Source organism: Ochotona princeps, chromosome 13 (genome assembly GCF_030435755.1).
Source record: "Ochotona princeps isolate mOchPri1 chromosome 13, mOchPri1.hap1, whole genome shotgun sequence".
Lineage (NCBI taxonomy): Eukaryota > Metazoa > Chordata > Mammalia > Lagomorpha > Ochotonidae > Ochotona > Ochotona princeps.
The window spans coordinates 24,184,052-24,206,730 of NC_080844.1; the positions used below are offsets into that span (position 1 = coordinate 24,184,052).

Genomic DNA, 22,679 nt, shown 5'->3' on the forward strand with positions numbered 1-22,679 from the left:
CACCACAACTGGGTCTTGCTTCTTACAGCAACTGCTGCCACTCTCGGAATTTCCTTATTTGGGCCATAAACCCTCTAGCCAAAATTGGTCTGATTATTTTTGCTAGCAAAACCTAGACTGTGCCCTTGTCCTAGCTGAAAGGGAGACTGGAAAAAAAAATACTACTACTTTTAGCTTTGATAATAGGGGAAAAGAGTGATCCTACCTCTCTGCCTCCTGGAAAACTCTCCCAAAAGAGGTTCAGATGCTGGGCTCCCAAAATAGATCGACAAATATCCTTAAGATGAAATTACCAAGAAACAACCCTCTCATGGTAAAAGTTCAGTCTGCTATTAGGACTTAAAACCAAAAATATCCGAGTTGTAACAAAACAACAAATTTACTTAGGACAGAACCTAAGACCATCACGATCCAGTCACTCACTGTTCCCATCTAGTCTCCATCATCCCATCCCTTCCAGAGCCTACAATCCACAGGTGATAAATGAAGCAGCATTTCTTGAACTGATGTCTCCACTTACAGTATATTCCCTCAGCCTAGAAAACTTCCTAGCTCCTGCCATTTCATGTGCTTTAAAAACACAATTCACAACCTGAACAAAAAATTACCTCATGTGAACTCTTCTATTCAGTCTCTTCTTCAGAACTTTATACACATCTCTTTCATTGGATTTCACTCAATGTTGTATACATCTGAATTTACTACTTATTAAAGTGAGGGACATCAGCACATCTCCCTAATCATACAAGCGGAGCTTATCTAACTTTGTTTTGGAGACCCTAAGAGCTACGGGATGGGCTATCTGCCAGAAACTGAAAATGTATAGGCATCAGTTAACCTTCAGTTGCAGTAACAAAGCTGGAAAGAATCCTATTTTGACTGGTTGAATTGCATATGCACTAGAGTCAAACTGTATCCATTATCAAGCCTTATGCCTACCAATGTTAGCAGGTGCACTGACTGGACAGTTGCAGAAAGCATGAATCACTACGGAAGCAGTTGTTATTGATGACTTTAAATAAATTTAAGACAGGTTCTGGTGGTTTTCTGTCACCATGCTAGAGTACCGTCAGCCTTGTCCTAAGAGGAAAGGAACTTTTCGTTTTCATTTTTACTACTGTGAAGATCAGGATATAATAGCCATACTAATAGATAATACTCTAAGATTTATTGAGGCCTTACTAGATACCAGGCATTACAAAAAGTACTTTAAGAGGATTATCTCATTTAATCTTTCAGACATTTTTATAGGTGGCACCATATCCTTCCCTTTACACCCATTCTTATATGGAAAGGGAACTTAATCATCATATTAGTTCAAAAATCCATTCTGCTTCTTGCCACCCAACCACAATCCAAGTTGATAATATCCTGTAAAAACTGCCAAGGATATCTGATTTTAAGAAAACTAGGCCTTTCGCCTGTACAGTACATGCCAGGTCCATGATCTCTGGAGGTGTGGGTTCCAAAGGGTCCCAGGTTGTCTGGCCTGCATCCTTGGGTCTGCCTACATGGTGGGTACTAGGTCCAAGAGCCCCAGGGGGTGGGATCTTAAGGGGTCCAGGTTGCCTGACTCAAGTCTGTGGGCCCACTTGTGTGGTGGGTGCTGGTTCTGAGAGTTCCAGGGGTGTGCGGTTCTGGTAGGGTCCTTAGGCCTGCCTGCATGATGGTGCTTGGTCCGTGAGCCCCAGGGGTGTGGTCTGGTGGGGCTTGGGTTTCCTGGCCTGGGTTCTTGGGCCTACCTGCAGGGTGGGTGCTGAGTCTGAGCCCCAGGGTTGGTCCAGCCAGGCCCAGGTCACCTGGCTTGGTCCATGGGCCCACCTATGAGAACTGGTCCTCCTCAGAGTAAAGGATGGAATGCTAGACAACAGGCTAAGGTGTGTACACAGAGAATATGGTAGCCCATTGGGGCCTGCAGAGGACAGCTGGTACCGTAACAGAGAATAGAGAACAGAACATATGGACAACTACCCAGCCAAACGATGACAGCAAATATCTAGACAAATGGAGACTCTAGGGTCAGCTATGTCAGCCAATGGACATTGGAAGGGATTCCCCATCCACAGATCAGCAAGAGATCAACAACATTTGAGAACTATTACATCCATTTTGGCAGAACCCTTGCAGCATGAATCACATTGGGACCCTAGGTTTGATATTGGATGACCATTCACCATCCCCCAGTACTGCGATGGTTGGCAGGCTGGGTATAGCCTCTCCTCTAATCTCCTCTTATTTATCTCTTCATATCTCTCTCCTCTATTTCTGGGAAGCAGAAATAGAAAGTTTGGAAACAATGATCACACCCGCTTCTCCCTAACCCTGGATCTTTCATACGCTGATCAACTATGTAAACATCATCTAAAATAATTAAAAAAAAAAAAAAGAAGAAGAAGAAGAAAGTCAGGCCTTAGATCTTGCACTCCACCTGGCTGCCAAGTATTCTATAGCCAATCTTCCACCTTCAAGGTAACTACAAGACCTAAAGGCCTAATTGGCAACCTCTCTGCGTCCTCTTTAGTGATGTAGCAGGGTTCCAAAAGCCTACATCCAAGCAGAAGCATAGGAGGCCTCGAACTAGCAGAACATTGTTTCCACCTCTTCTTTTCCATGTATATTCACCAAAAAAGGACTGCTATATTCACCACTTAGGAAATAAAGCACTTCCATCATCACCCCTCAAAAACGGTCTTACAAAACATACCAAACCACAGTACTCACCCATGAACAGCCTTTAATGTCACTAAAGTATCTGTATTCCCCTTCCATCTCTCCTCAATAAGTACAAAATCCATTAGCAATTCAATCCTCTAATGCAAAGTATTCTCAAACTGGCACAGTTGCACATGTGTTCAGCTGCTCCTTCAACACCAGCATCTCATGAGCACTGATTTAAGTCCCAACTGCTCCACTTCAAATCTGGTTCCCTACTAAACTGAATGGAAGAGCTGCAGCAGATGATGACACAAGTGTTTAAATCACGGCCACCCACTTGGTAGACTAGGATGGATTTCCTGCCTCCTCGCTTCATCGTAGCCCACCCCTGTGTGTTGTAGCCATTTGGGAAGTGAACCAAACAAACTTTTTGAAAATTATTCTTATCATTCACAAATGAGAGGAGCTAGATAACCAGTTCAATCTGTCCTTAACCCAAGCTACAGTAACCCCTCACCCTCTAAGGTCCCGTAACACTATAATTAATTATCTGTTGTGTATTTTGAAGACCCCTGTACATTTAATCAACTTTTCAAATCGAAAAGAAACATATCAACTTCTCATACAACCATAAAAATTAGTTCATACCTAATCATGCATTTCAATCAATTTATATGGGTCTTGAGCAAATTAACTTGTTGTAACAGTGCCTCCTCTGAAATAAAAGGACTAGGAACCCTAGAAACTAATGAAATATTGTGGGGTTTTGTTTGTTTATTTGTTTTTAATTTAAAAGGCAGATTTACAGAGAAGAGAGGCAGAAGAAGAAATCTTCCATCCACTGGTTCACTCCCCAAATTGCCACAATGGAGTTGGGCAAATCCAAAGCCAAGAGTCAGGAGCTTCTTCCAGGTTTCCCATGTGAGTGCAGAGTCCTAAGGACTTGGACAATCCTCCACTTTCTTCCCAGATCATAAGCAGGGAACAGGATCAGAAGGGGAGCAACTGAATGGATGCTGATATGGGATTCAGGCAGCATCAGGGGAGGGTTAGCTTGCTATGCCACTGCACCAGCCCCATGAAATGATTTTAAAAACTATAAAGCATGTTTGAAAATTGCAGATGAGGAGATGATCTTGTGATGCAGCCATTTAAGTCAACACCTGCAATTCTGCCACCCATTCCAGTCCCAGCTGCTTCACTTCCAATCCAGTTACCTGCTAACATGCCTCAGACAGCAAGAGAAGACAGCCCAAGGGCTTGGGCCACTACAACCCACATGGGAGAAATAGAAAGCTCCAGGTTCTTGGTTTTGGCCTGGTCCAGCGTTGGCCACTGCATCCATTTGGGAAATTAAACAATAGATAGAAGATCTCTTTTGTTTCTCCCTGCTCTGTCCCCACCTCTCTTGCTCCTTCTCTGCTTTTCAAGTAAATAAATAAACCTTTTCCAAGAAATTGTAGACTAGAAATATCATTGAGCTATACTTACTGTCTTAGTATGACCACTAAACCAGTAGTTAATACTAGGTTATATTGGCCTAATTTTTTAAGGATTTGATGATTCAGATGCGCCTTATAAAAATCACTGCCTTTTCTAAATTTTCTTAGTTTCTTTTAGGGGGAGGGAGTAAAGCACTTTAGTCATTTGGTTGAAATACTTTGTTTATGGTTAATTTTTTTTTTATTAAATGCTGTATTACCCATTATAAGGTTTATCTGAAAACAAAGTCAGCAAAGCTTGGCATAAACTTAAAAATTACATGTGAATATTCTATAATATGTTGAATGACTTTTGAAAGATCAGGGAACCTTGTAATTGTATTTCCTGAGCAAACATATGTTGATAAATTTTCTACTTTTAAAAAAGAATTAAATGGCTTGTTACATCTAAAGCTCTCACAACAAGGCTATGGAAGCACTATCTTCCTAATTCCCACAGCTGTGCAGGTATGACCTAGAAAGTTGGAACCCAGACTACCAGCAGTTTCAGCAGCAAAAAATGCAAAACCACTCGAAAGGAGATTTGGGATTAAGGATGAAAGCGGCCTTCAACTCACTACAGACTGTATCTGAAAACACGTGAACAGGATCTACATGGTGGTAAGCAACTCAGGAATACTGGATGTTCTTCTATATCCAGAAACAGCCAAAGAATTTCTGTTATGAATTACCTGCACTTACTGACCCAAATCAAGGTTCCTCTATACCAGTTTGGGATGGAATCTATTATCCGTGAAGGAAAGGATATGGAAATAAGCAAGCCTAGTTTTATTGCTTCAAGTGCCAGTTGGAAACTTTGCACATGTCTTATTTCTATATCCGCTTCCCCATCTTATATCACCTTGCAGTAACTGGGTCTCAGTTGTAGCTCCCTGTACCTGCCTTTCCCTTCCCTGCCTATGTGTGGTTCTCACATCCTCCGGGATCAGGATCCTATCAGCTCTTGTAGTAGTAAGGACCAGCTCACTGTCCAACTTTAAGAAGCTTTTTATTGGTTTTCTAAGGCTACAAATGACCAAAATTTGTCAGCTTAAGAAACAGAAATTTATTATTTCACAACATGGAAGCTAGAAATTCAAAACCAAAGTGTCAACAGGACTGCTACTGCCAGAGGCTCTAGGCAACACTGCTTTCATCCAGTTCCAGCTGGCCTCCTGGCAGTCACTGACTTCAAGTGACAACATCACTCAAATCTCTGTCTCCATCCTCACATGACTTTTTTCTTTCTGTGTCTGCCATTTCTCATAAAGACACCAATCAAGAGCTTTAGGACCCACTCAAAAATCTAGGACAAACTCACTTGAATTTTATATTCATTTTATCTGTCAGGTCTTTTTCCATATAAGATCATATTCTAAGGTTCTAAATGAAAATGAATGTGTAAGGAACGGTATTCAATCTACTACACTCTTTCTGCCTATAAGAGGGGAAGCAGCAGCCCAATCAGGCACACTCAATCCAGTTTTACTAGTGAGCTGTCACTTTTGAATTGGATTTGGCTAGCCAAGCAAACTCATAGACAGCTTTGCTCAAGAAGAAATTATTAGTATAGCCCAAAATTTGAGAAGTAAAAGGAAAGACCAGGTCAGTGGACCTGGGGTAGGCCATTTTCAGGACAGAACATTAACTCCCAATAGTGCTAAAACTAAAGAGAGGGAGCTGATTAAAATCATGCATTTCAAAATAAAGAGCCAGAAAATCACGTATGCTTGAAAGACCTGCTCTTTAGACTTGTTTGCAAAAGAAAAACTTCCTTCTAAATAATACAACATTGAAACACTTCAGGACAAATCATAGCAATTTGCTTATAAATAAGAGAGGACGCCAAACAACACCAGCATCAGATGTGACCACATCAACAATAGAATTAACTCAGAGGTATGGCACTGCAGTAAATTATAGGTGTGCCTACTTGGATTTTAACCAAAGTTAATTTTAATGACAGGAAAGTTAAACAATGCTGTAGATTTATGGTGGCTAATGCATTTTCTGCCTAAAAAATACTTAATAGTGTCTGCAAAGATAATGAATTAGAATTTTATTTCCAGGGTTGGTGGCATTGCGTAACTGGCTAATTACCTTTGGTGCCTGCACCGCATATGGATGCCTCTTTGTTTCCCAGTTGTTCCACCTGTGCTTGAGCTCCAGCTGCCAACCCCACGTCTGCACCAGGGTCTGCAGAGAGCTGATTACCTCTCGGCAGATTGTTGCTTGAGCCCCTCACTCACTATCAGACCCTGGCGTCAATCAGGCTACAACAGTTAGTACAGAGCTTGCCAATTCCTGCCTACTAAATGGCCAAGGGATGTCTCTAAGCTCAGTTATTCCTCCTGATACCGTTTTCTTCCATAACCACTTGTTCAGTTACCAACTAGCCTGAGTTTTCTAAAAGAGCATTAGATAGGTAAGGTCCCTTTTCTCCCACCCCTCCCTCCAGCCTGGTGGTTCATATAAGATATGAAAGATTACATCTATCTAAGTCTTAATAACCAATAAAAAGAATCACAAATTTAAAGGGATACAAATTTAAACCCTCAAATCATTACTACATGCAGGTGTTAAATTTTAAATTTCTAATAATCCTACCATTTGTTCAATCTGCTTGTCTTTTGACAGAGAAATATCAGGTTTTCTGAGAACTGGGCTCTCTTGTGTTTCTAAATCAAACATCAGTTTCAATCAGCTGAGAAGACAATAACGACAGAAAGAGAGGCGTTGACATTAGAAAGAGGCAGGAGGGAATAAAGCTCGCCTGTGGATCCACAAGTGCAACATTCAATGACATTGCCCTGGTGATTTTTAAATTGGGCAGGTCACTCATTTAGTATAGTCAGTGGTTTCTAGATTAAAAACACAATGAACAGCCAACAACAACCCCTACCTACCATGCTGACAAATTGATGGGGCATCCTGATGGTCTCCCTTTGGCTATTTAAAGTTGGGTAAGGTTAGAAAGCCTGACAATCCAAACTTGGAATGATCTTCCTTATTGGAAATTGCTGGCACACAGCAACATCACCAACCCAAGAAATCAAAATACTGTAGCTCACTATGTTAAATAAAAAAGCACTACTGAACACCTGTTTGGGCACAAAATTCCTTAACTGTGGCTACAAATCACTAAGCAGAAAGACTGCAAAGGGATCAGCTAGGGGAAAGAAAAGATTCATGAGAAAACCAAACCGGTCCTTGATGCACGGAAAGCCAAGTTGCATTATGATTCAGAGAACATCAGTTACCTGTGCTAAGACATCTACATAATGAACTAATGCTTTTAATAGTTCAGCCCACCTCATTGTGCATGGAGCATGAACCTTAGTCTAAAACATTAGCTTTAAAAGCCACAATGCTCTAGCTGACTACTGATCTCCATCAGAATTATGACTCAAAAATATAGCACCACTGCTCTGGCAGATGCCATGTCACTTCTGATCATTTTAACAGAGGAGCTGGTTCATAAAATCAGCCTTTCTATTGATTTGATGATGGTTGCTGCTCACAGAAAGCAGGTTCTCACGGCAGGGGTGATCTACAGCCTGGAGGTCAAATTTTCATTTTTTTCCCAGTGTTTCCCTCCAATCTCCAAAGCATCATCATCCCAAAAAGGTGGGGAGGTCTTTCCACACATTTCATGCTGTCAGAACATGAAAAATAATATAAATACTGCTACATTCTCGACTGAGGTTTCTGAACTTCTGACTTCCCCTCTTACATCATCTTTAACCATCCTTGAAGGGCCAACCTAAAAACACACCTGTGACAGATTTTAGCTAGAATGACTTCAATTACTTGTTTCCACTTTGGGAACAGCTGGACTTGGTTACACAGTGATATCATGCCTACTTGGCAGAACTGTCCAGTAAATCCCAGTAAAATGGTTAAAACTTAACTTCAGATCAAAGGTACATTTAAGTTTTATAATTTATGTAAGGTACCCTCTGAATTATTTGGGACATTCCCATTCCAAAAATATTGCTCTCATTTATCTGAAATTCAAATATATCTGGGCATCCCATCATTTTATCTGGCACTCACAAGCCTCATAAAATATGAAACCCCAAACTGCAGGCCTGAGGTTAACGTGTTACGTTTCAGCCCCAGAGTAAGATTTACCCATGTCTGAAAGTCTGGCTTGGCAACTCCTAGTTATTCAAATGCCAGTTCATGATGTTTGTGTTTCACAGACTTCCCAAACAGCTTTCATTCCAAGCTCCTAAACAGGCTGCTAAGGTCCTTGCTAAGCTGATTTCCTTGCTAAGAATACTTAGCTTTTGGATAAATGTCACCAAGTACAGGAGGATGTGAATCTGTATATGGTTGTATATGCAGGAAACCCAGCTTCACAACTGACGACATCCAAACTGTTAGACACACTTTCTATAGAAAATATTTTTAATTAAAATTTAAAATGCCTCCAAATCATACCACTGCAGTCGCCAGCATACTCCAAAGTCACTAAAATCTTCTGGCAAGAGTAAAGATAACTATTGAGTTCTGAAGTTTCATTTGGTAAAGGATAATAATTCAATTCTAGATCTACCTCTTTGTTCTCCATAATAATGAAGCCAGTGTTTAACTGAAGGAATGCTTGTACCAAATTCCAGATCCTGTTCAAAACAGTAACAACATATATATCTCCTTTGGCTAAAGGATAATTAACTCAATCATGGTTCTTCTCTTCCAATTCTTGCTATTAATAACCTTACACGAAGGACAAGAAAAAAAGACTAACTTTATGATTCTGTAGATTACATGTTATTTTGAGTAGGGGATGTGCAGGTCATTAATATCACTGGCTAGCATTTTCATCTCCCTTACATGACACACTGCAAGATTGTACCTCTTGATCCCTTGTGTTAAAGGCAGGGTATGGCTATATGAAAAACACAGGACCATCCCTAGGGCCATTCAGCTTTGTACAGCTAGAAAGGAATTATCCAGATGCCTTTTCTCTTAGAAACCAGCTGAAAAAGCCTCCATTAGCTGTGGTCCTCAACTGACGGGAGTGAACAGGCACTTCTACTGATCAAGAATAGCTAACAAGTGAAAAACACTTTTGCTGAAATTTTTATTTGAAAGATAATGAGACATTGGGGTCTGTGCTTTTATTCCCTAAATCTTCACGGAAGCCAGAGTTGGACCATGGCAAAACCGAAAGTCCAGAACTCTGATTTCTCACATGGAGAACCTCCATTTGCTGCCTGTTGGAAGTACATTATCAGGAAGCTGGCATGGAGCCAGGACTCAAACCCAGACACTCTGACAAGTGATGAAGACACCCCAAGCAGCATCTTACCAAATGAAGCAAATGCTTATCCTGAGAAATGTATTTCCATTGATTCAAATTAGTAACACTATGGTTTGCTTGTGATTACAGCAGATCCCATCCTATTCCAAATCAGAAGGCATGCAAAGGAAAGTTTAGTGTACACCCAGCCAAAAGAGTCTATAAAACATTCTGGAAACTACTTTTAGTTCCATAAAATTAGCTGAATGCTTTCATAATCCCATTTTTAGTCCTTAGAGGTATATAAAGTTCCACTTTAGAAAAAAGAAAAATGACACTTAAAAAGAACTAGTAAGTAAAGTCACACAAAAAGTAAATGATAAAGAATTTGAACTGTTCTGCATCTATGCACCATGAACTTTACGACGTCTCTGTAGTGCTCATTTATCATTTTAAAATTCTCTGTTAAGAAGCAACAGCATTTGGGGCCCCATGGAAAGGCAATAGGTGTTAACAGCAACAAAAATGTCCAATGGATGTTTCTTTTCTCTATATATTGAAATGAATTCATAAAGCTGCATATTGGTAGGAAACAGCCTTGGGACTATGTAGAGAAAATCTAAAACAATTTAAATCAGAATTATTATGTACAAAATATACATTGAAAGAAACAAAATAGGGCATTTTAATAGTCATCCAATATGGCAGTAATCTATATTTCTGGTTTAATATTTCAGGAAGGAGGATAGTGGAAACCAGTTCTTGTCATCTTCCATGGCTATACTCAGCCAACACCATCAATACACTTTTTTTCACGTTTTTAAGGACAGTTATTCTATAACTTTCATGACAAGTGAGGAACCAATTAGATAATGTGACCCGGAGCACTAAAATGCCAATTTTCAATCTTCTCACTGCTTATAAATGAAAAAAATTTCAAACCAGTTGATGCTGTTTTGAAACCAAATTCCAGCTGGTTACTAATTTATCATATTTTTGAAACATAATGCTGAGATAAAAAAGCAAACTACATTCTTTTATGTTGCAACATGTATTGTGGTGGCATTAAGCCATCATTCTGGACACCAACATGCCATACTGGAGTGCCAGTTCAAATCCTGGCTGCTCCACTTCCTGTCCAGCTTCCTACTGGTGCATCCTGGGAGACAGCAGATGATAACCCAAGTGCTTGGGCTCGTATCAGCCAATAGAAAACCCACATTTCCAGGATCATGGTTTCAGGGCCACCTGCTTCGTGGGCATTAGGAAAGTGAACCAACAGACTAAAGCAATCTCTCTCGTTCTTCCATCCTGCCTACCCCTCTGCCTTTCAAGTAGATGAAGAACCTTGAACAAGAAGATACTATATTTCTATGTTTCTTTTAAAAAGTGACAATGTTAAGTTACAAACCACCCAGATTCTTTTTGAAAGGCAGAGTTACACAGAGAGAACTTTCATCCACTGGCTTACTCCACAGATGGCCAAAACAGGGCTGGGCCAGGCTGAAGCCAGAAACCAGGAACAACTTATAAGTTTCCCATGTACACACAGGGTTCCAAGTACTCGAGTCTTTCTCTTTTGTTACTTTCCCAGGAACATTCGCAGGGATTGAACAGGAAGTAGTCAGGACACAAAATGGCACCCGTATATGATACTGGTGTTTCAAGTTGCAGCTTAAACCACTCTGGTTCTTTTCTAAAAGTAACTTTAACATCTTAATCATTCGAGATGTTGGTTGATAATTCAAAGAGGCATTTCAGAAATGGCTAGATTGCAAGAAATCAGTAAACTGAAACGCTGAACTGGCTGCACCATTTCTCCTAGTCTCATCCCCTAAATTTACAGGAAGACTGAAGGGGAACTTGGAAAAAAGACCAAGAGGGCCACTTTCCTTCTTTATTACTAACAATTCTTCCAGAAAAATCCATTCTTAAGCAGTAGCTGAAGTAAAGTCTCTACACTAGAGCTTCAAAATTAGGGCATCAGAAAGACTACAGCCTAAACAAATGTACCCAAGTACTTATCTAGCTAAAGTCAACTGTCACAATCAGAAAATGTGTGCTCTTGACACACTGCAAGCAGCTCTCCAAAGCATATTCAGAACCTAAAAGTCTTCCTCTCAGTGAAAAGCAAGTGAAATTCTATTTGAGGTTCATTTAGCTATCCAGTACTCTCAATTTCAAAATCAATCAGCTGAACTGGTGTTTTTTCTTTTATCAACTGAAGTTGCTGAGTAGTTCAGTAATACTCACAGGGGGGAAAAAAGCACAGAGAGTGGAATTGGAAACAGAATTTTGTTTCCTTTGTTGAGGGAAAAATTGGCTTAGAATTAACTATTATACTTCTTTGAATTTAAGGTTTCACTGTCCAAATTAGAAACGAACATATTCAATATTTAAGGTATTTTGTCTCAAAGTATGAAAGAGGTTTTAATTCCTTAAGATAAAAATGAAAATTTCACAATTAGGCCTGGATCCCTTTCCACCCACTTAACACACCTACTGGTGCCAAGTGGAAGAAACCCAATGCTAATGTATACCAGAACAAACATGTGGTCTCCCCGAGGAAGTGGGTAAGTGGTATGACCACAGCACACAGCTTACAGCGGAAAAGCTCAACACAGCCTCCAACTTTTTGTCTTCCGTTAAAATAGCCACCAGAGGGGAGGACAGAAGGATGGTTCACAGCATGATGCCAGATGGCACAGCACGAGGAAGGCAAGGCTCCATCTACCAATTCTAAAACATGAATGCCCTGCAGTTATGAGGTCTAATACAGGAAGTCTGCTTATTCAAATTCAGCTTTCATAATTAGATTGGCAGGGATTACTATTATGACTTGCATGATAACCTACAGAGAATCATTCCGATTTTCCACAAACATTGACAACTTGTACCAATCCTCTTTAGAAATATTGTTACCTAATCAGTCATTCAACATAACAGCAAACTAGCAGAATCCACTTTTTTTAAAAATATATATGTATTTTATTTTTATTGGAAAGGCAGATTTAGACAGAAGGAGAGACAGACAGAAAGATCTTACATCTGCTGGTTCATTCCCCAAGTAGCACAATGTCAATCCTGAGCCGATCCTAAGCCAGGAGCTTCTTCCAGGTCTCCCACACGAGTACAGGGTCCCAACTGGGCCATACTCGACTGCTTTCCTAGGCCACAAGTAGAAAGCTGGATGGGAAGTAGAGCAGCTGGGACACGAACCAGAGCCTATGTGGGATACTAGCACATACAAGGCGAGTCTCAAGCCCACTTCAATCCAAAGTTTATGGTTAGTACTAACTTCTCATACATATCAATTTAACTTCATCATGTCAGTGAACTCTGGAAATAACTTTTCTAATCCCTGGCCAATAAACAGTTCATTAAATGTTCCTTATCCAAGCCATTCTTATGCAAAGCCCACTGTCAGAGAAAGGAATAAACAAGTAAAGGAAAAATTTATTGTGGCTCATGTACACATTCTCCTTATCCCAAATACCTTCACTTCTTCTGGTACACTCGTGTACTCTTCTTGGCTCCTGGTCTTCTACTGGATTAGTAAATATACTCTAAAGTATATGATGAACTTCTAAACTATCCAAAGTTGAAAACTGGAATACATGCACACAAAACTTCAGATTCCATTAACTCCTCTCATGGAAGTGATTTGGGTCAAAATAAACAAAAAGTTGCCCAAAATGAGATATCAGTCTGACACTCTATAATCCAGACTTCTGATTCTAACTCAGGAGCCAATAAAGAGAAGGAAAGAAATACATCAGTTGGTCAGCTTGTAACAATTAGCCATCTGGCTTCTTCTCTCTTCCCTCAGTCCCAATTCCTAAACTGGTTAAAATCAGTCTGAAGGGCCCAGTGTGGTAGCCTAGTAGCTAACATCCTCGCCACTCTGGGCTGGATTGGACTGGCACACTTTCAGTTGTTGTGGCCGCTTGGGGAGTGAAATAGAGGTTGAAAGATCTTCCTTTCTATCTCTCCTATTCTCTGTATATCTGACTTTGCAATAAAAATAAAATAACTCTTCAAAAAACAAGAATCAGTTGGAAGAGCTACCGTGGGACCCTGCATGCAAACTGTGAGAAGACAGCTCTCACAGAACAGGTAACAGCCCAACACATACAACGCAGCAATTCCGTTCCTTTGGAGGATTTGTTTTAAAGATTTTTTTTTTCATTAGAAAGTCAGATTTGCAGAGAGAAAGAGAGACAGAGAGGAAGATCTTCATCTGCTGCCTCACTCCAGCAGCCACAACAGACAGAGCTGATCTGAAGCCAGGAGTCGGAAGCTTCTTCCAGGTCTCCCACGTGGGTGCAGGGTTCCAAGGCCTTGGGCCATCTTCTACTGCTTTCCCAGGCTGGAAGGGAAGCGGACCAGCCAGGATACAAACTGGCGTTCATATGAAATCTTGGTGTGTACCACTAGGCTATTGTGCTAGGCCCAAAGACTATTTTTAAATTTACAAAATGGGTCCACGATGGCAGCCTAGTGGCTAAAGTCCTCACCTTGAGCGTGCCAGGATTTCATATGGAAACCAGTTCTAATCCCGGCAGCTCCACTTCCCATCCAGCTCCCTGTTTGTGGCCTGGGAAAAGCAGCTGAAGACAGTCCAAAGCCTTGGGACCCTCACCCTCATAGGAGACCTGGAAAAAGTTCTTGGCTCCTGGCGTTAGGATCAGCGCAGCACCAGGCATTGCGCTTACTTGGGGAGTGAATCATCGGATGGAAGATCTTCCTCTCTGTGTCTCCTCCTCTCTGTATATCTGGCCGTAATAAATAAATCAATCGGGCCCAGCGTCATGGTCTAGCAGCTAAAATCCTCGCCTTGAACGCGCCGGGATCCCATATGGGCACCGGTTCTAATCCCGGCAGCTCCACTTCCCATCCAGCTCCCTGCTTGTGGCCTGGGAGAGCAGTTGAGGACGGCCCAAGGATTTGGGACCCTGCACCCGTGTAGGAGACCCAGAAGAGGTTCCAGGTTCCTGGCTTCGGATCGGCTCAGCATCGGCTGTTGCGGCTCACTTGGGGAGTGAATCATCGGACGGAAGATCTTCCTCTCTGTCTCTCCTCTTTGTATATCTGACTTTGTAATAAAAACAAATAAATCTTTTTTTACAAAAATCAATCAATCAATCAATCTTGGGCCCGGCACAGTGGCCTAGTGGCTCGGGTCCTCACCTTGAACGCGCCGGGATCCCATGTGGGCACCAGTTCTTTTTTTTTTTTTTTTTTGAAAGATTTATTTATTTTTATTACAAAGTCAGATATACAGAGAGGAGGAGAGACAGAGAGGAAGATCTTCCGTCTGATGATTTACTCCCCAAGTGAGCTGCAATGGCCAGTGTGCGCCGATCCAAAGCCGGGAACCCGGAACCTCTTCCGGGTCTCCCACACGGGTGCAGGGTCCCAATGCATTGGGCCTTCCTCGACTGCTTTCCCAGGCCACAAGCAGGAAGCTGGATGGGAAGTGGAGCTGCCGGGATTAGAACAGGCGCCCATATGGGATCCCGGGGCTTTCAAGGCAAGGACTTTAGCCGCTAGGCCACGCCTCTGGGCCGATGGGCACCAGTTCTAATCCCAGCAGCTCCACTTCCCACCCAGCTCCCTGCTTGTGGCCTGGGAAAGAAGTCAAAGAAGGCCCAAGGCCTTGGGACCCTGCACCCATGTAGGAGACCTGGAGAAGGCTCCTGGTTCCTGGCTCCTGGCTCTGGATTGGCACAGCACCGGCCATTGCACTCACTTGGGGAGTCAATCATTGGACAGGGGATCTTCCTCTCTGTCTCTCCTCCTCTCTGTATATCTTTGTGAAACAAATAAATAATAAATAAATCTTTTAAAAAATCAATCAAGCAATCAATCCTTTAAAAAAATTTACAAAATGGTTCCCACAGCTTCTTCACAGGTACTTTTGGGGAATCCTGATCTCATAACAATTAGAGCTCACTGTTTTGATGAGTACAATAAGCACTGAGAAGATCTGTAGCAGCATCATAAGCTCAAATTCACCAAATATTATAATTTTTCAAACATAACCACTCTCTCCACCACACTGCATGGTAAACCTAATAAACGTGACATGTATCCAGTTATCAAAACTCTTAAAAAATAGCTCTCAAATTCTGCCCTTATATGTTCAAGCCCAGGTAGAGTTTTGTCTGATGTTAGATAACACTACATTTTTACCAGTAACTGTGATTACTATTAAGCATTGACTTGTCCATACCCTTCTTTCGTTTTAATCTAGCATCATCTGCACCACGGTTTTTCAATGAGGAGTGTAAATTAGACTTATCTATGGAGTTTAATAGAAAACACAAATGTTTCTTGGTTTGACTGATCTTTTCACTTTTTATTTTTGCTATATTATTTTACAATTAGATTATTAGAGGATTTCTTTTTCCTCCATGAAAACTATATTTTGAGAGTCCAACGTAAGCAGGCTAATCCTCCACCTGCAAGCACGAATATCCCATATAGCACTGGCAAGTGTCCCAGATGTTCCACTTCTAATTCAGCTCCCTGATAATGGCCTGGGAAAGCAGTGGAGGCTGACTCAAAGCCTTGAGACCCTGCAGCTACGTGGAAGACCCGGAAGAAGCTCCTGGCTCCTGCTTTCAGATCAGCTCAACTCTGGCCTTCAGGCCATTTGATGAGGGAACCAGTGGATGGAGGATCTTTCCCTCTGTCTCTCCTCTCTGTAGCTCTGAATTTCCAATGAGAATAAATAGTAAATCTTAAGGAAAAAACTATACTCTCATTTTTATCAAATTAATTTTCAAGCATATGTTAATTTATCGAACACTCCAAACTACTTTGAAAATAAGTTTACTGATGAACTTCTAAGACATTGCCTCTCATTTTTGGAGAATGATCTTACTTTCATTTTTGCATGTCACATTATACATATCATGAACCTTCATGAGACCTTTCAAAAGTTAAACTTGTGAGTAGCAGATTAATCAGACATTTCTGCTTCTGTCCCCTACACATACTGCTTTCCTTAAATGGATGCCTGAGGTTTGACTAAGGCTGAGGCCAGGTTCTCTGCCTTCAACAAAGGTGACTCCAGGGCACTGTGGTAAAGGATCAGGTAACTTAAGCCAGTGACCACAATGAACAAACTTTTGGATTCAGGTATCTAATGACACCAGGGGGTTTCAGTCAGGAGTCGCAAAACTTCAGTGGAAAAGCAGATGATTTTAGGATACCACTACCCCAAGATCAAAGGAATCAGAATGAGATAGGCCTCAATAGACATATGAGGGAAATTTTACTGTAGTTATTTGTTTAGTATTCAGTTGTGTTAAAACTCTTTTATAAATATGACAAGTCCCTTCTATATAATTCAATTATCTACAATCCATAAGAATTTAGTAGATACTGCTTATGCAACCCTTAATGTTTTTATACTGCTAGCCCTCTCTGACCACCGGTTATGAAAGAAATGTCCTCAATTTGTTTTGAGGGGGCTGGATTGGGAATAGGTTATTTATATGCATTCAATAATCATCTTTCTCCCTCTGAACTAGGATTTAACTGGGGAAAAATGTATCACACAACCAGTATCTTGCCTGGAATGTTACTGAGAACAAACTCACTGAATTAGATAGAGCGGCCCACCTACATTTCAGCGGGAATTTTATCCAATACCTAGAATCCCAAAGCGATTTCATGAGTAAAGGTTTTACAAGCATCTCCCTCTCCTGAAAATCTTTGTGTCTGAGCAATATGCTGGGAACTACATGGTTCATTAGTACCTTATTACAAGTAACGGCTGTGTAATTTCTCTGAGGCCAGACTATAGGATGACAAGAAAGAGGGCAGGCTAAGGAGAGACAGAAGGTCACCTTTAAATCCACCGTGTCACAGGTGACTTCTGATACTGAGTTCAGAATCAGAGCCTCCCTAGGACCAGAGTCCAGGAGCAGCCCATCAGGGACTTGTGCCCTGGCCAGAAAACACTTCCTATCACACACGTGATAGAGAACCAGCAAATAGGGTCTCAAGCTTCACATCATGGAAATTGTATTTCAAGCTCACCTTTCTAATGAGATATATATTCAACTGAAGATAATAATAATCAAGCTTCAGGAATGAAGAGGGCATTTTCACCTCACTACAAAATTAACTAACTAAATAATATATCACAATGCCAAGTAAGAAGAGAAATTTAAAAATTCACAACTCAAGTAACAAAATCTTAAGTTCAAATAAACTTCCCAAAGCTGTTCTAATAGGAAAATCAACTGATGCTCATTTGCCAAACTGAACTGGACCTAACCGTTTTATATAATTAGCCTATTAAACTCAGAGTCTCCCACGATATCTTAAGATTTACCATGTAAATGTTTGCAAAAAAAAAAAAAAAACTGACACACAAACATTTATGGAATATCCATGTCCCAAAAGCTATGTTAGAGGCATTACAATTACCAAATCAATGTTGGAAATACTGACGTCCTAGTAAGATCAGTGTATATTATATTCATCTCATTTCTTCTAAAATCATTAGAAATGATGCTAGGAATTTTTATGACTTAACAAAATGCCACTTTTGTGTATTCATATAAACAATTTTGTAGATTTAAAAAATACCAATTTATAAACTAGCCGGGAAGAAGCTTCAAATCATTCATTCAAATACTTAGTGGATTTCTTTTGCTTTATGTAATAATCAGAGAGACAGAGCTCTTCCATCCACTCTCTGATTCCCCATATGATCACAACAGCTCTCAAAAAAGCTGCACTCGGGCCCGGAGGCATGGCCTAGCGGCTAAAGTCCTCGCCTTGAAAGCCCCGGGATCCCATATGGGCGCCGGTTCTAATCCCGGCAGCTCCACTTCCCACCCAGCTCCCTGCTTGTGGCCTGGGAAAGCAGTTGAGGATGGCCCAATGCATTAGGACCCTGCACCCGTGTGGGAGACCCGGAAGAGGTTTCGGGTTCCCGGCTTTGGATCGGCGCACACCGGCCCGTTGCAGCTCACTTGGGGAGTGAATCATCGGGTGGAAGATCTTCCTCTCTGTCTCTCCTCCTCTGTGTATATCTGGCTGTAAAAAAATGAATAAATCTTTAAAAAAAAAAAAGCTGAACTCTGACTTCTCCATGTGGGTGGCAGGCCCCCAGTTACTTGAGTCACCTCCTGAAGAAGCTGGATAAACCATGTAACCAGGATTCAAACTAGACTCAGAGGGCAACTTTAACCTTTGTATGAAATGTTCACCCCACATCTGTCAGTGTTCTCTCAGGGAACTAGACTCAACATACACAGAAACACAAATATACATCTGGTGTTTTTCAAACCTCTTCAACTATAGCCCAAGAAGAATGGCTCCATGTAAACAGACACTTTTGATTTTGTTGAGCAGCTTCCCCAAATCTGGAGCAAGAGCTCATTGTCCTGGTTGAATGATGGCAGACTCTTCTTTACCCAAAAAAGCCAAATGGCTTCTTTAAAATAAGCAAAATGTCAGTGAAAGGGCCCCAAATTACTACCCTGCCCAGGAGATTCAACTTTTAACCTGTAGAAGTCTCCACATGTCTCAGTCAACTGGCTAGGTAGGCATCACATCAAATGTCCTCAGGTAAAACAGTGCGGCAAATATCTCACCAAACAGAGCCCTTACCTGACTTTCTCCGTGGCTCCTACCATTCTCGGCTTTCAGGATGGATTTGGGCTTCCGGGACTTGAAGTTGCCCATGTTGTCTCGCAAAACGCCGTCCAGAAGCAGGGCCTGCCCTATATGTTGCTGTGCCTCGTGCAGGGGCAGCAGGTGCTCCTCTACGCGTGCCTCAGAGTCTGGGTAATTCTCCTTATTGTTTTCATCTCTGCAGCAGGAAAGTTTACTTAAGAATACACTCCTGCCACACCAGCCCAGCCCAGCCTGCCCTCAAAAAGCAGCAGCTGCAGGAAGGCAAGTGAAGACAGTCATTGCTGCTACAGGTTTAGGGAACCTAACAGAAGGTTTAATACACATAATTTAACAGAAACAAGTACCTAAGAAATATGACACCGGCTCTTTATATCACTCAACCTCCCTTTCCAATCTTTATTAGTTGATCCATAGTTTTGTAGTTGTAACTACATAACACCGTTTTCTGTTCTTAAATTTCACTTGACAAGTCTCTCACGGGCATCTTCAGTGACCAAAAGGGGGAAAAAAAAAGTAAGACATACACACACAAAACAACAACAAAAAGGCCATTTCTTCATGCTATCAGTATCATTAACCTTACCCAGAGCAATTATCAGCACTAAATCATGCAATTCATTAGGAGTGCGCACTCCCCAGGTGTTGCTTATCTTTCCTGGTCCTTTGCTAGAAACACTCACACAAAGTGTTTTCAGCAAGGTCAGCTGGTAAACCAGTCATTGTTACTCCAGGAAATATAAAGCCAGGAGGTACAGCCAGCAAAAGACAGATTGTTGTGCTCACTGGTCAAGATACCTTTTCACAATGAGAAGGTTAATTATTGGGGAATGATATTCAATTACTCTCTGGGAAAATACCAAAGCAAACATCACAACAGGTGGTCTGGAGGATGACCTAAGCATTGTTGGGCAAGATATGACAGTAAAACTATTTCCAGGGGCTCAATTTAAGTCCTAGGATAAGACTGACTGACTGGTAAGGAGAATCTAATAAACCTACAAGTAAAATAGTTCTCCTGTGTTAGTAACAGAAAATGCAAATTGATGCTAATGACAGAGGGTGGTAGTCTTCTTTGAGATCTTTGACAAATTAAAAACTTTTTCTAAGTCACAAAAAAAGTCTAGAAGTTAATAACAAACCATTAATTGGAAGCTATCTTCGTCCAATGGAAAAGCATTTCTTTGAACAGAAACCCTACTCATTCACTTTATGTTCCTAGATGAAAAACCAAAGGAAGAACAGCTGTCTTTAGTTACCTTAATGCTTTTCATTCAAGCAGGATTTTAGAATGCTCAAGAATCAGAGAAGGAGAAGGGGTTGGAAGTAGTTTTTCAAACGTATTCCTAAATAAATACCTGAACTTCATTTTCATATCATGTCTTCAAGTCAGCCCAAATTTTAAAAATTTGATCTTGTTGATTTCCTTTACTTGGAAGGCAATAAACAGAAGGGAACACACAGCACGTTCTCCCATTACACAAATGTAAAACCTTATTACAAAAGTCATCTTCTAGAAATGTCTTTTCTAGAATATTGTTGGTTCTTCGTGATCCCCAAAACATCCCACTACTATTTGTTAGAAAACATAACCGAGAATGAGCATGTTGTCCTGAAAATATCAAGAGAAGGAAAGATCTCCCCACTCAGCAGTTATACAGCCTGGGTCACACTGCTACCTCAATGGTCCTTATCCAGAAGACAAATGTAATCTCTACTTTGCAGAGCTAATGCAGGCTCTGAGGAATATCAGTCAGGGAAAGTCAGCTCCAGGCAACAGCCCAATATATGAAATCTTTTGTTATTCTCAGGCAGAACCTTAACCAAGTGGTTAGCTCAAAAAAACAAACAAACAAAAAAACAAACAACAACAACAAAAAAAAACCAAAACTAAAAAATCCCAAGGATCCCTTCTGGTTTCTGAAATAACTCCAGGACAAACACCAACTCACATAAAATCGCACATAAACATTTTGAGATCCAGCCTTATCTGTCACTTGAGTTTCATTTCTTATCACTCCTTGGGTCCACCTGCAAGCTCCATTCAAACTATTCTCTCTACCTTCTGTTAACTCTCCAACAAGTTGCTTGGTGGCACAAATATGGAGTAGAGATTTTCTTCACCACAAATTATAGCAAAAAAAGCTTGACAGAGACTACACGTATTTGGTCTTTTTGAATCCCCTGTTAAGAAATAATAGCACTATTGTCCTACAGTATTATCATTCAGTCTCCTCTAGCAGACTAAATCTCTAATTCCAATTTTAACTGGTTTCTAGCACACAAAACAGTCTCTCAATAAATGTGTGTTACCCTCACATGGACTTTAGGGTCAGAGATGTGACTCCAAATTATGCCTCATATTGGAGTACTATGCTATCTTGGATGAATTTCAATCTCTATGAGCCTCAGCTGTGCCACCTACAGGATGAGAAGATAAACATCAGCTTCCTTTCCACTTACAAATAATTATGCAAGAAGTTTTTGGAGCAAAGAAAACGTAGAACAAACAGTGAACTATGAATATCTTATCTCCTATCAGGCACCTATTAATATCCCAAGACCACACTCCAAATTGGGTGAACAATCTAGAAACTCACCCACAAGTTGTATGATGGAAGTACTGAAATAGGCTAATCAATGTTTAATTCAATGAACATTAGTTGATCATTTTCCATATATAAGGCACCACCAGGGGGTATTAACAGGGATATCTAAAAGTGAAAAAAAAAGTCTCCTCAAAAACTGAAAATATAGTAGAAGAGATGAGAAACAAGAAACAATCTTTGGAATTCAACGAAAACAGAATTTAAAGAGCCAGACCCAAGGGGTTTCTGCCTTTCACAAATGAGAATCAAGACAAGGTGGGCCATACCTGAGACTAGAGCAATCCGTGTGGTCCTCATGTACAGAGACTGCGTCTTCGCCACACCTGAAGAAAACAAACAAAAGCTGTGCCATTGCCAACAGTGACAGCAAGAATCCAGGACTATCCTTAGATCAGTGTGGCAAACTAGAAAGATTAACAACCCACACTACTCTCTCTGATCCCAGCATGTCTGCCAGGTAATGATACTAATTCATCATATCCTATGAGCTTAAAAGCTCAAAACTAGATGTGACTCTCCTTTTGTTTCTGTTCTTCTGTATTACCTCAGTTAACATGACTTTTGCAGGAACCTGAGTGTTCACAGCACTCCAAGGGAATCAGGCATCCTCAGTGTTAGCAATCTTGTTGGCATAACAGATGCCACTTCATGTCTCCTTGCTCATGTCTCCTGTTTCAGGCTGTTCCAAACTACATCAGTTTGTTGGCAGTCATAAACATCTCAAAATGCATCCAATGGCTTATTCCACTGGCCTTCAATATTCTTGATCGTCTTGTTTTAGTTTTTAAAATTCATTTTTTTTATTGGAATGGCAGAGTTACAGAGAAAGAAGGAAAGACTGAAAAAGATCTTCCATCAGCTAGATCACTCCCCAAATGGCCACAATACCCAAAGCTAAACCAATCCAAAGCCAAGAGTTAGTAGTTTCTTCCAAGTCTTCCATTTGAGTGCAATGGGCTCAACGGCTTGGTCCAGCCTCCCCCTGCTTTCCCAGCCATAAGCAGGAGGCCCTTATTGATCTTCTTA

The 22,679-nt window shown here is 40.9% G+C and overlaps 1 protein-coding gene across 13 annotated transcripts in view; it reads right to left on the bottom strand.

The window, feature by feature from the left end:
* Positions 1-22,679, bottom strand: part of FAM13C (family with sequence similarity 13 member C) — a 244,569-nt gene that overhangs the window by 90,341 nt on the left and 131,549 nt on the right. For 11 of the 13 annotated variants that reach the window (XM_004583397.4, XM_058671469.1, XM_058671476.1 and 8 more), the window contains 2 exons: positions 21,920-21,976; positions 19,021-19,222 (listed from right to left, as the gene is read on the bottom strand). The exons of 1 other annotated variant lie outside the window; for it this stretch is intronic. In XM_004583397.4, the coding sequence (XP_004583454.2) occupies positions 19,021-19,222; positions 21,920-21,976 (259 nt within the window). The remainder of the gene's footprint in view (positions 1-19,020; positions 19,223-21,919; positions 21,977-22,679) is intronic. One more of the 13 variants, XM_058671472.1, reaches the window with a different exon arrangement.